The 14118-nt window shown below is 55.1% G+C and overlaps 3 protein-coding genes across 7 annotated transcripts in view; 1 reads left to right on the top strand and 2 right to left on the bottom strand.

Annotated features, from left to right (window-relative positions):
* Positions 1 to 10773, top strand: part of NECAB3 (N-terminal EF-hand calcium binding protein 3) — a 30996-nt gene extending 20223 nt beyond the window's left edge. Inside the window, exons 6-13 of one of the 4 annotated variants that reach the window (XM_049817581.1) lie at positions 3373 to 3509; positions 3701 to 3822; positions 4136 to 4215; positions 4656 to 4742; positions 5379 to 5491; positions 7204 to 7281; positions 7640 to 7731; positions 8626 to 10773. In XM_049817581.1, the coding sequence (XP_049673538.1) occupies positions 3373 to 3509; positions 3701 to 3822; positions 4136 to 4215; positions 4656 to 4742; positions 5379 to 5491; positions 7204 to 7281; positions 7640 to 7731; positions 8626 to 8654 (738 nt within the window). In that variant the 3' untranslated portion in view covers positions 8655 to 10773. Of the gene's footprint in view, positions 1 to 3372; positions 3510 to 3700; positions 3823 to 4135; positions 4216 to 4655; positions 4743 to 5378; positions 5492 to 7203; positions 7732 to 8625 lie in introns of those variants that run through there. The other 3 variants (XM_049817583.1, XM_049817579.1, XM_049817580.1) reach the window with 3 other exon arrangements.
* On the bottom strand, positions 787 to 1905 carry ACTL10 (actin like 10). Its single transcript, XM_049817589.1, has one exon. It carries the CDS (start codon positions 1903 to 1905, stop codon positions 787 to 789), a length of 1119 nt encoding a protein of 372 aa, XP_049673546.1.
* A 454-nt stretch (positions 10774 to 11227) lies between the features above and the next one.
* Positions 11228 to 14118, bottom strand: part of CBFA2T2 (CBFA2/RUNX1 partner transcriptional co-repressor 2) — a 65485-nt gene continuing 62594 nt past the window's right edge. For both annotated transcript variants that reach the window (XM_049817561.1, XM_049817560.1), the window contains exon 11: positions 11228 to 14039. In XM_049817561.1, coding sequence (XP_049673518.1) covers positions 13749 to 14039 — 291 coding nt within the window. In that variant the 3' untranslated portion in view covers positions 11228 to 13748. The remainder of the gene's footprint in view (positions 14040 to 14118) is intronic.

A 14118-nucleotide genomic window follows, 5' to 3' on the forward strand; every position in this document is an offset into this window, starting at 1 on the left:
CCTTTTCTAGTCGTCTGCTGAATCAGTTCACTAAAGCAGCAGCAAAGCCAGGTGAGTGCTTTTCTGCCTGTTCAGTGAGCTGAATCGGCTGCTTGAAGCACCAGATGACCTTTATACCAAAATTGCAGAGTGAATTCAGTTCCCTGGTTTTCACCAGTTCATCCTCTGTACCCAGTGCTGAGCTGCTTCAGTGCCAAGATCAGAAATCACCTCCCATAGTAAAGTTGCTGCAGTGCAGGTGCCATGTGAACGTTCTCCTCCTCAGCTCGTTCGTTCCACCCCTGTGGCTCCCCATGGACCTCAGGGGTCCTGCTGCACTGACTGCTGGAAGGAGCTTCCCTGCCTACTGGAGCAGTCCCCTTCCGTGTGCCAGCAGCTGCAGGCAGTGCATTCAAAAAAGACAGCTTTGCTGCAGTGCTGTAGATGCGCACAGTCTCCAGCTTGAAGCATTGGGGCTCGGCTGTCGACCAGCTGTACCCAGACAGTTGGCGTGGCCTGAATTCACAGCACAAACTGTGGTTGTGTTGCCAGCCTGATCGGACACATGCTTAATAGAGTGATGGTGGACAGGCACAGAAATAACCTGGGGTGTAAATGAAAAGCAGTTTATTTCTTTTGGAGCATTTGAATTGACTTCACACCCCTGCAGCAGCGCAGGAGCTGGCCCTCAGTCACCACCGCTGCCGTGCTTCTGCCCAGAGGAAAGCAGTGTTTTGGAGACCTTCCTCCTGCAGCAGGAGTTATGCCCCTTTGGTGAGATGCTTTGAATGCATGGTCGTCATCTGCCTACTGGAACATCTTGTGCACGTACTCAGCACCATGCTCCTGGTACTCGCCCTTTGCCATCCACACATGCTGGAAGGACGTGAGTGACGCTGCCATCGAGCCCCCTGCCCAGGCTGCTATGCCCCTCTCTGGGCTCGCCAGGACCTGAATCTGGCAGCCTGTGCTGTGGAACAGGGCATTCAACTCTAAGCACATCCTCTCGGGAAAACCAGGAAACATTGAGGAGCCCCCTGACAGCACGATGTTACCCGCCATGTCCCTCCTGGCATGGTCGGGTACCTTCTGGAGGCTCTGCAAGGCCAAGAGATGGAGCCCTGGGGAGCTTTGGTGGACTAGCTTCGGTTGGAAGAGCGGCTCTGGGCAGCAGAACCGTTCCTTGTCCAGGGTTATCCACTGGCCATCGGGGACTTGAAATCTGGCTGGATGATGGAAACCTTGGTCGTAGAGGTCTGCTTCATAGTCCATGGACACATAGCAGCATTGCTTCTTCAGCTGGATCACTGTCTTCTTCTTCAAGGCCTTCAGCACTGAGGGGTCGTTGGGGCTCTCCATCAGCAGGCTGTGCAGGTAGTTGGAGAGGAAGCCACCAGCCACCCCAAGGCAGTAGGTAGCCTCTCTCCAGGTCTGGCCCAGGCAGATGGAGGTGGCGTGGGACACTCCCGCCCCAGCCTCCACGGCCAGACCGGTGACTCTGCCATAGGCACAGAGGGAGAGGAACCCAGTGTTAGCCATGTGCAGGGCTGGTACCCCGAAGCTCTCGAAAAGCACCTCTGCCACCTTTTCCCTGTTGGTGGAGGGGCAAGATGGGGAATTGGCCATGAGGACCGGCTGTTCCTCTGGGAGAGCTTTCAGGCCACAGAAGAATAGGTGGTTCCACAGGTTTTCCATGCCATCCCAGTCCTCAATGATGCCATGCTTGAGTGGGTAAGTCCTGGGTGCTACGGTGAAGGCTGTTGTGCTTTCAGCGGTAGTGGGATGCCTCTGGGTCTCCCACATTGTGCCCGCACTGCATGGAGGCAGCAACATGGTCCTTAGCACAAACTTGGGCTTCTTCTGGCCTGCAAAGCCTGCCCGGGTGAAGCTGCTGCCGTTGTCTATGATGACTGCAGGCTTTGGCATGACTCGTACTACTGAGGGATGCTGGGAAGGGAGGAAGAGCCTCACCCTGCAGTGGAACAAGAGGAGTCACAGGGGCAAACCAGGCACAGGTACCTTCTCTGCAAGGGATACTCTGGCTCAGCCCCAGTGGAGGACAACTGTGCCTGCTCTAGAAGGGTCTGTCTCCGGTTATGTGCCTCAGCCTTTCCTCCTGTCTCCTTGCTGTCTGCCTCACTGAGCATCCCTCCTTCAGTACCTTGTCTCCAACCCTGGGGGCCTGGAGATTTTCCCCAGGCTCTTGGGATGTCTAACAGTGCAAGGACAAAACTCCAGGTGGTTTCAAGGAAGCAGGTGAAAGCAGGAAAGTAGAGTGGTTGGAATCATGCTGCCAGCAGAACCCAGAGTGTGTGGGAAGGAGCCGTGCTCCAGGCTGTGGCTGTTCATTGTGCCCAGATTTTTGCCCAAGAGGATCTGTGGTCACAGCTGGCAAAGGAAGCAGTTTGGGGTGCCTCTGTGGGGTGCCTCTGTGTGTGTCCAGGCACTTCCCCAGCTATCTGTGCTTCTCAGACATGGTCCTGGGGCATGATATGCATCCTGACCCACTGTTTGGGTGCCCTCTGGGCCAGCTTGCCTTCTGGCCAGGATGCACAGTGACCCCTTCATTTTCCCCAGTGCTTCTTGCATGTCCCCCTGGACCCCCCTTTACATGCCCCCAAGTACTAATGCCAGTCGTGTGCACATTGCATGTCACACCAGGGAAAAGGGTGGTGAGGAAAGGGCACACAGCCCCATGTTCTTGCCAGATGCCTCTCCAGCACTGTAGGGCAGATGGGCTAGGGCTCACAGAGGCTGTCACTCACTCTTGGCAGGTGACATGGGGATGGGCTGTGGGATGGCCCCGAGCACAAGCATGTCACAAATTCTGTGGGGATCTCTTTCCATTGGAGCAGAGAGGCTTGGCGCTGTCTTCCTGGGGAGAGAGGGCATGAAACCAGCCTGCCACCCTGTCCTGCAAGTGGTGCGTTGCTCCCTGGAAGGGGCTGCCTGTGCCTGGGGGGTTGCTGCAGGCTCTCAGCCCTGCCAGCCTTGTACCAAGATCCCCAATGCAAGCAGAGCAGTCTGTGAACCATTGGGTGCACTAAGGGATGCTCTGCCTGCCCAGGAGCTCTCCCTGGAGCTGGGGGCTATTTCTGCAAGCTGCCTTTACCTTGCAGCTTGGGAGTGTCCATCTGCAGTCCTCCACAGCTCCTGGGGCCTGTGGGTGCTGGGGTCGGGATGGAGGATTTACACTGTGCATTCCCTGTTGTGACCTCACAGGCACGCACCCAGAGGATGCTTTTGTCCTACAGTGTCAACATTTCCTACAATAACTAAAAATTTGATTGGAATCCACCCTGTTGGGTTTATTTAAGTGCCAGCCCCTTCCAGATGCGGCTCTGCTTCCCCTGCGCAGAGCCGGAGGCATGTGACAGATCCTCTTCTCCACAGAGGTACGAGACCTCCTCGAAGATGGAGCAGTTCCTGATCCGTTTCCTGCTGCGGGAAACCATGCACCAGCTGCAGTCTCTGCAGGCCTCGCTTGAATGTGCTGTGGACACCGTGGAGGAGCAGGCGGGACGGGAGAGGTAATGGGGTGGGACATGCTCATCCTCCCCCTCTCCCCACCGCTGTTCATGGGGACTGCAGCATGGAGCAGGACTCGGAGTCCTGCTAGGAGGGACATCTGGGAGCAGGATCTGCCCTTTCCAAGTCTGCTGTGAAGCTGACCCATATAGTGAATGACTTCAACCCCTCCTTTTGCATTTTATTCTTTCAGAAAGGACATAAAGAAATCTGAGACCTCGGTTGGCCTGAGGTCAGGGAGACGATGTGGGCGCAGAGGACAGAAGAATGTCTGTCTGTCTCCGACGGACCCCTATTCTGGGATGCTAACAACAGGTATTTGCAGCCTGGCCATCCCTTGGGTTGGTGTCTCTGACCCACTGGAGCCTGCAGTGGGTGTGGGAGCAGCAGCATGAGACAGCGGGGGCTGGTCCAGGACAGAGCCTGGACCATTGCACCCAGCTGCCAGCTGGAGCTTCTGTGGGATGTTGTATCGAGCAGTGGGAAAAGTTTCAGGAGAAAAACAAATCAGTTTTTTGGTTTAAATCAGGGGTTTAGAAGCTTTTGCAGTTTTCCGGGTCTTGAGCAAGCTTTTACAATGACAAAAGCAAGCTTTTTTGGTGACACATCTCTGCCGTTCCTCATGCAGGCGTTTGTGTCGAAGACAACAGCCAGTGGATGGCACAGATCAATAGGCTCCAGCAGCTCATCGAGAAACTAGAGTGCAAGGTGCGTGGCAGAGGGGAGGCGGGCTGGGGACTGCCCTGCACCTCCACGCTGGCCAGGTTGGTGCTGGGACCTCTCTCCGTGCTAACAGCCCTGGTATTCAGTCTTGGCATCGTTACAGAGCTGCACCCATTCACCAGACCTGGGCTCGCAAAGCTGCTCATCCCTTGCTGTCTCCAAAGCCCCCCTTCTGCCCTCAGCTCTGCTAACCCTCCCCTGGCTTCTCCATGGTCCATGCTGATCTGACAAGTCAGCCTGGACCCGCCAAGCCCCATAGATGTGCAGGTCACGTCCCTATTCTCCCCCAGGTACCCAAAGGAACGTCCCCAGAGCAGTACCCATCTGTCATGCTGAGCTGTGCTGTGCTGTGGGTTACTGCTGTGTTTTACCTTGTTGCAAAGTTCTCCCAGTAACGATGATTTTTCCTGTGGTGTTAAATGCAGAGCCCACGCCTGGAGCCACTGAAGGAGGAAGCAGTGTGCAAAGGAAGGGATGCAGTAAGTCCCTGTCCTGCTGCTTGTTGTTTGCAGGTAACCCTGTAGTGTGCATAGATCCCCTCTCTCACACACACGTGTGGTCGTGCAGCCCCTGTGCCCTGAGACTGGAGTCACCTGGGTGAGCTGCTGGCTTTGGTCTGGTGGGGTGTCTGCTGCCCAGTGATGTAGCAAGGTGGAAGTCAGAGCTGTAAGCTGGGTGTGGGACCATCCACAGGACAAATGCAGCTCCATCAGGTCCATGAAAGCCCCAGGCAGTGCCCACAGCCAGCCCAAAGGAAGGCAACGCTCTGCTTGTGAGTGCCCAAATCCCTCAGGTTTGCTCCAAGCGCCCACAGACCATGCAAAGCCCCAGTGGAGGAGTCCCAAGGCCCCTTTCTGCTGGAGGAAGGACACAGGGAACTGCAGCAATCCCAAAGCAGGACCCTGTCACCGGGGGATGGAGCATCTCCTGTTGGTGCCGTCCTCATTGTAAAGGCAACCTGCCCAGCTAGGAAGAAGCCACTTCATGTTGGTGTTGTCCCCAGCATTGTGGTGCCAGCGCCTTCTTGCGGCTTCCCCTGCGGTGCTGAGCTTGCTCAGCACTGCCTTGTCCTGCAGCCAGGTGGGAGCAGGGAGGGCAGGAGGGGACAGATTAGTTGCTGATGCCGCTTGTCTGCTGTCCCTTTGTAGCACATTCTGGTGGCGAAGAGGCAGATCTCGGTGGCGACGAGCAGCATTGAGGAGTTTCGCCAGGCGTTCAGGTCCTACACGGAGGTCACCGCCGGGCAGAGCAGCTGCCTGCAGTAAGTGTGGTAGGCGGCAGGGTTGCTTGTGATGTGGCTTGCCCAGAAATAGGGGCTTTTGCATGGCAACCTTGGGGGACAAAAGGGGTTTTTGTGAAGTATTTTGTGTGCTGGTCAGTGCAAGGGTGGGCTTGGCGCACAGAGGTTTGACCTTGCAGAGAGGATGAGACAGTGTCACAGCTGCAGCAGTGTCTCTGCCTGCAGTCCTGTCCCATCTCCTGCTGCAGATACTCCCAGCAAGAGCCACTTGTCAGCGTCTGGCAAGGAAGGGGGTGTTTTTTATGCCAGCAGGAATGGCTGCGGCATGCACATGTAAGTGAATGCACGCATTCCTCCAGCACTGAAGGACTCAAAAGTAATGGGGGAAAAGTCAAGGGGAGAGCTCATGTCAGAGCATTGCATTATATAAAGTGTGTGTAGTGCTAGCGGGAAGCAGCCGTGAACACCTGCAGCTAACCCCCGTGTGAGACCAAGGGTCTGCCCCCCAGCACCACTCCAGAGCTCCAAATAGAGCTGAGGATGGAGCCCAGGTCTGACTTCAGTGACATGCCACTTCTAGCGTGTCCCTGGAGACTGCACAGCTGCTCTTTGAGAGGCGCTTTCCTTCTCCCATGGGAGATTCAAGCCACTTTCAGTGGGAAATGTTCATGCTGTTCCCATTTAAAGTGTCATTTTTCAGCTCTTCAGTTCCAACAGCACAAAATTGCATTTTCAGTCCAAACAAAAGGAAGATACTTGTTTTGACACATGTGGCAGAGAGAATGGTATTTTTTTTCCTTGGAATTGATGGGCTTTTCTGTCATGAGAACTGTTAGTGTAGACAACTGGGTAAAGTTGCATGGGCAGGCTCTCCACGTGGGTGGAAAGCTGGAGCAAAGCCGGGGAGACTCCGCTGTCCTGGTTCACGCCAGGGAATTGTAAAGCACGTTGCGGCCCCCGCACAGGGGGACACGGCCTCCAAGCTGCTGGGTGACTTGCTTTGCTCTCCCCTCCAGGGCTTGGTCCCTTCCTGCAGCCTGTAGCAGCAGCTGGAGGAATTGTTCATCCTCAACTGGAATTAATGATGCTGCAGTTGAGTGCAGATGGTTCCCCAGGCCCTGCACCCTCAGCCTTGCTCTCACCTCCTGGCTGCTTCCCCCTCCATCATCTTCCAATGGACTGGAGAAAGCTCCAGCCTGTTCCTCCAGCAGGAGGGAGCGTGGGAAGCATCGCCTGGTGAAATAGCATCGCTTCGGGGGCTAGCGAGCTGTGGTTTTATGCTGTGATCTCAGCTCCTTGCACTCATGCCTCAGTTTCTCTCTGTGAAGGGCAAGGGATGACACACACCTACTCCAAAGGAAGGTCTGGAAGGATGAGTTCCTTTGTCAGGCTGTGTGCTGCAGTGGTAGGGACGTGCTAAGAAATACTTGGTAGAACACTTAACATGGTGGTTTTTGGGCAGCAGCAAGGACCAGTTTAATAGCTGTAAAGCTCCTCTGGTGCCTGGCTGCAGGAACTGTGAAGCATGAAGGATTTGGGTTTGTGATTGCCTGGAGCCATGTGTTGGCCCTGGCAGCCACAAATTGTGAACGCATCCAAACTGCTCTTTGAAAGCCTCATGGTGAGGCTCATGTGCAGACCTGTGCCCCTCGCCCCTTGGCCCGGCGGGACCAATGTGGCCACACCGTGCCAGCTTGCCAGGCCCCATCTCAGGGTTGCTCCTGTCCCCGCAGTGTGTCTGCCTGCAAGCTGACAGACGAGGCCTGCTTCATCCTTTATGAGTTCTGGCGGGACGTGACTTCGTGGAGAAGGTTGGAGGCTTTCCTTGTGTGGGGCTGGGTCTGCATGCTCTGGTGGCGGGGGGGGGGCTGGAAAGGGTTTCCTCTCAGGGCTCCACCAGGACCCCCATGGCTCCCCCTCCTTGCACAGCTTGTCCTGCTGCTGACTGCTCAGCCCAGTGTGCCCCCGGGGCCATTTGCAGCGGGAGGAGGTGGACACCCTGATAAAGGATTTGGGGAGCAGGGCAGGAGTGAATGTCCTTCTCTGGGTGGTGCAAAAGCAGCCCTGTCCCCCGTGCATGGGCAGGGATCCTGGCGCACAGCTGCTCTCCTACAACTGTGAGGCATGCACAAGCCGTGCACCCTCCCGTACCTGCACACTGTTTTACAGCCATTTGCAGTCCAGCTGCAGCAAGACTTTCCAGCGGTCCATCATCAGCTTGCTGGAGTCCCCGGAGCTGCTGACCACCATGCTCTTCCCAGGTGAGGGGGGCCGTGGGCCTGGCTTGGGGGGCTGTGGGACCCCCACAGTCCCACGCTGCTGCTCTGGGGGTGGTCTGCAGAGGGCAGGAGTAGTGCGGGGAACAGGCATCTTGGTTCCCTCCAGAGCAGAAGATTGACTTGGGGGTGACCTAAGTGGTGTTCTTCAAACCATTGAAGACCCATTTCCCCTGGCAGGTTTGGTTGTGTGTGCTGGCAGCCCTGCAGGGCCTCTTCCCTGCCTGGGGGATGCTTTCCAGCCAGGACAGCCAAGCAGCTGGGGGCACTTGCGGGTAGCAGATAAGCTGAGCCCTGTCTTGAATACACCTGATGCATCATTTGGTTTTTTCACCTGATCCCTGAACCTGCTTTGCAAAGCACAGGCCCTCCTGTGTCAGTCCCAGTGGCTCTGTCCAGTTTTACAGCTCAGTGGCGCTGAAGCAGGGGAGAGATCAGCTTGGGAAAAATGCACGTTCCCCATGGTGCCAATAGAAATCTGACCAAGATGTGAGGAACTGGGAGAGCTTGGTGACAAGACCAAATTAAGCCCCAGTTTGTTACCACTTTTGGGTCTTGTGTAAAATAACATGAAACACGGATTAATTTCGACTAAATCCCCCACTGGCAGTGCTCCCCCTGACCTGCCAGTCCCACTGACCATATTCCCAGTGCCCCCGTGCAGAAGTCACTGCAGCTCAAGTGGATCACCCATCTCCAGGCCATCTGTGCTCCCCACCCCAGGGCAGTGGCTGCTTTACAGCCAGATGCCAGGGACCTGCAGAAAAGCCTCAGCTGCCCCCGAGCAGGGCCAGATCCCCCGTCTCTGCCACCCCTAACCTCTCTCCCCTGTTTAACACTGACTGCGCATCCCTGACCCCTTCCCCTCTCTCTCCCCAGCCTCCTGGTGGATCATGAACAACAACTGACCAGGGCAGCCGCTTCCAGGATGCTGTCAGCATGCAAAAGGATGCAGAGCCCTCGTCACAGCTGTCACCTTCCCTTGTGTTTGTCACCTCCCTGTCCCTCGTCCCTCCTGTGAGCTGGTGGGGGCTGTCTGCCCATTGTCCTTGGAAGTGTTTTACCCTTTTGCTCTTTTCATGTTAATTTATTTATCCCCCCCAGCAGTCTCTGTGCTGCCTGGGGGCAGTGGGGTGCTCGCAGCAGCGCTCATGGGAGCTGTGTTTGGGGGTGGCAGCCTAGCCTTTGGGGGAGCACTGGTCTGGTCGCTGTGTCCCAGCAGCCCTCAGCCCCTCTCGCACCTTGGCTTCTCTTTCTCCCCATGCTCCTCTTCCTCCTTGCTCTGAGGACAGGCCAAGGCACAGGGTTCTGGGACACATGGCTCTGGCCAGCTGTGTCATCCCTGTGCCCGGCCTGCCAGAGCCACCCTGGGCCAGCAGTGGCTCTGCCCATGGGAGCCAGGCCACCTCGTATGGATTGTGAATAGTGTTTTATAGAAAAAAAAAAAAAAAAGAATTAAGTATTACTGGCAAGGTGTGCCATTGCAATGGCTTTGACACTGGACTCATGCTCCCCCAGCTGTGCACGTCCCCCCAATAAACCACTGCACACCTCCTGGGGAAGGCAAGCATGGCTAATAGCTCTGTTGCTTCATCTTGCAGCTCAATTAACGTAAACCAGAGTTAGCACCAGTTTCAGTGCTGCCAGAAAGAGGTAGCTGAATTAATGGTGATGAGGGTCAGTGGTGGGGGGCACAAGATGAGCAGGGAAGCCCCTGTGGCTGAAGCAGAGCAAAGCTCACACGGCCCATGGGTTGCACACTTGGGGTTTCTTTGTTGGAGCTGCAGAAGCAGATCCTCCGCTGAGCTGGTGTAAAATGCGCTGTTGCAAACAGCATGGAGCAAGTGCTGCCAAAGGCAGGGACCAGGTGGGCAGCAGATGCCCGCAGGTGAATGCCTCCTGGTGTGGAAAATAGCACTGTCCTTGTACCCCTGCCTGTCCCCAACACCTGGCTCACCATGTGTGCCCGCACCCCAACCCTCGCTCACCTGGATACCGCCCCCCCCCCCCAACCTCTTTTCCTACTCCCTATGGATGCTGCTCCCCAGCAGCACCCCCAGAAACATTAATTTGACTGTTTCTTCCTCAGTCCCTGGGTACAGTAATTAAAATGCAGTTAATCTGTGGCTGAAGGGGCAGTGGGTACAGCTCCATCCCAGGACACTGCATACAAGCTGTGCTAGGCATGTCAGGCACGGTGTCACCCTCCAACCCGGTACTGTAGGGCCACAACTTGGGGGCTGGGATGATGCACTAGGTTTAGGGTCCTTGCTTTGTCCCAGCAGGAGCTTCCCAGGGGCTCCCTGGGTTTGGGGTGCAGGGAGGATGAGCTGCAGAGATGGGATCAGGAACACACCTTGTCAGAGCAGGGAAAATAGCAGCCACTGCTGCCAGGTCAGGCAGGTACCATCAAACCCTGTCCCATGGCAGGCTCAGTCGACCAAACAGCAAATGCCCCCTGCGGACCCATCCTCCCAGTGCCCAATTATTTACCTAATTATTGGTAACTTCCAATTTCCCTGGCCAAAGCCACAATTTGCTGTAATCACATGGCAGCGGAGGCAGCTACTGCTCAGGCAACATTCCCCACCACCATGGGGGCCACGCACGAGGGGACGGGGGAAGTGCTGGGGCCAGAGTTGAGCCACAGGCCATCGGTAAGGGTCAAGCTGTAACAGGGCACAGCCAGGGGTGGGCTAGAGATGGGCACCCATGCATGGCAGAGCTGCCGCAGGCACCAGCTTTGGGGTTCCCCAGCTGCTGGCTTGGCTCACTGCAGAGGACACCAGCAGGCTCCGCAGACTAGTGTGGGGTTTGGCCTCCAGTTTGGGATTTCTTAACCACTGGATTAGTGTTTGCAGCAGCCTTCAGCTTGAAATCCTCAGATTAGGCAAAGGTGTGCCCAGTGGGCATCCTCAGGTGGCTGGGGGTGACACACAGCTGGTGGCACTGCAAGCCAGCTGTGACAGCACCTTGCAGGCTGGTCTGTGCTCAAATTAAAAAAAAAAAAAAAAAAAAAAAAAAAAAGCTCAGAAAAGAACATATTTAAATATGAAGCCAAAATTACTGAGTATGGGGGTGAATGCCAGCTCTGCCTGCACTTGCTCCTGGGCTATGCTGGGGGCTCCCAGTTTTCGTACCCTGCAGCTCCCCTGGCCAAGGCCACAGTGCGGCAGTGTTCCCACAGAAACCCCCATGGTGGCCGGAGCATCACAGCAAACCTCTGCTCCTTCAGCAAAAGGAAGGGGGAGCTGTATGATGAATATAGTCTTTTTATTGACTACTTTTGAGTAGAACAAACTAAATACATCTGTAACAGTTTGGGTTCCTTTATACAGTACATTAAATAAGTTATGCACAGGAATGAAGTAACAAATTTCTATTACAGAATTAAATGTCAAAAAAAATAGAAACCTCAACCCACTGTCTTCCCCTGTCCAAATTTCACATTTATCATTCCATGTTAAAAAAAGAAAAAAAGAAAAAAAGAAACAATCGTTCTAATCATGACTGTTAGTATTTCTTCATTTACACTGGGGTTCATTTTAGTACACGGCCATCAAAGTTGCATGAGATTTATGGAAGACAATCTATTTACAAACAATTTCTTCCAGCCCTGCCCTCCTCTTTCTGCATCTGACCTCGTGGCAGTTGGCTGCCGCTGACCCACAGTGTTAGGTCAGGACTGCAGGTGAGGATTGGCACGTTGCAACCAGACGTTGTATACCTGAGGCTGCTCCTAATTCGCACATGTCCTCTTATGGCAGGAAAGCCCTTCAGGCCCTGGCTCTGGGGAGAGGAGTGGGCGTGCAAGGGCAGCCCCCCTGCCCCAGTGCTCTTGCAAGCCTGAAGCATTTTCTGTTCTTCCCCGCTTGACATGCCATCCTTCTCCACGCTACAGACTTGAGCACAGCAAGTCGTTTTAAGCTTTGCCACAGCAGCCTGGACAGAACCACTTCCCAGGACCTTTGCGATGGGTGCAGCAGGCAGGGCAGCACGGTGCTGCCGCAATTTGGGGCTCACCCTGCCATCTCCGTCTCTCTTGGGGTGAACACCTGCAGGCTAGGTGTCACCTTCCCCAGGCTGCTGTGTCCTCGCTGCTGCTGCTGCAGGTCAGGGTGGCTTGAGTACTACCCCATTCAGGGCTGCCTTAATCCCAGCAGCACAGCACCATCGTGCTCAGCTGGGAGCCGTGTCCGTGCAAAGGGCTCTGCTGCAGCTGGGAGTCCTGGTGCCGGCTCCTGGGGGACACCAGGGAGAGGTTCCCAACTGCCACTCGAGAACCGTCTTGAACACCAGGCGACTTTGTGGCTTTTTTGCATAATAAAACCTTGCAGACAAGGGAATCACCCGCTTTGTGCCATGACAGCAGCTTCTGAAACAGCTTTCCCCAAGGGACAAAGCTGGTTCGGTGGGTCACTCTCTTTTCTCAAGCAGCCAGCAGCCAGCTATACCACGGCAAACTCAGTAACAATTCATTACATCTCTATTATTCACCTCCAATTGAAAAAGTAATCAAAAATAATTTGGGAATTACTCGCCTCATTGGGCTCCAGCCCAGCAATCGTACAAAAACAGTCACGGAAACACGGCTTTGCTGAATAGATGGTTTTCTAGAGTCCATTTGTGTGCAGCATGGGAAATCAGTGCAGCTCCCCAGAGGGCACATGCCCATCCCTCCCGTGGGCTGCGCCTCTGATGATCTCCATGAAGCATCTGAGATGAGCCCCGCTGAGCCCCAAAATAGCCGCTCTGAGGGTCAGTGTCCATTATAGGGTTTGCACTGCACTGAATCCCTCCTTCCACACCACAGCAGGGATGCTCCAAGCGATGGATCTTCCCAGGCTGACCATGGCATCCCCACCGCACCTTGCTCTCCAAGCCTGCATCTTCGAGTCTCCGAAGGCTGGACAAGGCAGTGATGGCTGTGCAGCCCTGGGCATCTCCGGGGAGAGGAGTGCAGCTGGCAACCAAGCAGCACAGCAGGACCCCCCTGGGGTTGGGGGTAAGAACCGACATAGGACATCAAGTCCTCCATTTATTTTAATAGTTTGGCCAATGTGTGTTAAGAGAACAGACTACAAGTAATCCATCACAATCACATGAGGATCTCTGTGGTCAGAAACAACGGCAGTAACTCTCAAACCAACAACTTCCATGCAGTGAAAAAAAACCCCACTTTCTGCATAGCAAAATAACGGTACCCAGGTGGAAAGGGCAATAACCACCCGCAACGAATCCAGATTTGCTCTGCGCTTTCCCCCAGCAAAGGTCCCACCCAGGGTAACACACAACTGTCTGTCCTGTCACAGAACAGGATTAAAACCAGGCCATCCAGAAGCGACTAGCCGTACCTCCCTGGTACTGACATTTGGTTTAGAGCAGACGAATCTTCTCCTCCCTTTCTGCAATCATCAGCCACCAACCTGCAGGCAGAAGAGAAGAGGGCTCGGCTTTTGCCATTGCACTAGAGGACAAGATGCTCCTGCTGGGAAATTAGCTCCGGTCTGTTCACAGCAACAACCAGCCAGCATGGCCATCTGAGACACTGCTGTCTGGGAGCAAGGGAAAAAAAGATAGATGCATATTATGGGAGAAATTAGCTGAAGGAGGATGTGGCTCAGGCACCTCAGGAAAGGAGCTTGAGCACGTTTGACCCACGAGGACGGGGCTCAGCATCTCCCGTGTGTGCCGGCAGTGCTCTCCACTGAGTCTAGGTCCTCCCGAGCAAGTGCCTGGCCTCCTCCAGGTCCTGAATGACGCTCTGGTACCCCCCTGCAGAGAGACGGGAATGGAGGTGCTGCGGGCAAGGCTGGCCCCAGTTCTTCGTAAGCCACAAAAGAAAAAAGCCAGAATGAGATGGCAAAGCCCGAGTGTTGGCGCTCTGAGGAGGTGGCGTGATGTGTCAAATATGTCAAGTGATACAAGTTGCTGTGGGGGGTTCTTTCAGCTTAAAAAACCCCAGGGGAACTAATCAAATGGACTGAACCAAAACTTCCCGTTTAGAGTCCGTTCGTATCTATTGCTGTCACGGATGCCGGGGTGGAGGACCGGGAGGTGGTCGCCGAAGTCTTCTCGAGGGCCGGGCTGGGCACACCGTCAAGGCTCTTGGCAGCAGCGGCTGCCGATCGGCCTGTGGGCAGAGCCAGCGGCTTGCTCTGGCCGTGCAGGCCTTGGCCACAGATTCGGTGGTGCCTCTCCCAGTCCTTGTGCTGGCAGAAGGAGCCGCAGTACCGGGCGATGTTGCAGCCGCTGCATGTCTCGCTCGCTTTGCGACCGCAGTTCCAGCAACTCTGCAAGACCAAAGACACCACACTTGAAAATGGGTTTAGTTTCCAAGAGCTGCAGGATGGTGCTGACTCAACAGCTCTG

Source organism: Accipiter gentilis, chromosome 14, assembly GCF_929443795.1.
Source record: "Accipiter gentilis chromosome 14, bAccGen1.1, whole genome shotgun sequence".
Classification (NCBI taxonomy): Eukaryota; Metazoa; Chordata; class Aves; order Accipitriformes; family Accipitridae; genus Astur; species Astur gentilis.

What these genes read in the sequence shown, in the direction of transcription:
- ACTL10 (XM_049817589.1), bottom strand. Translation starts at nt 1,905, where the DNA reads ATGCCAAAGCCTGCAGTCATCATAGACAACGGCAGCAGCTTCACCCGG.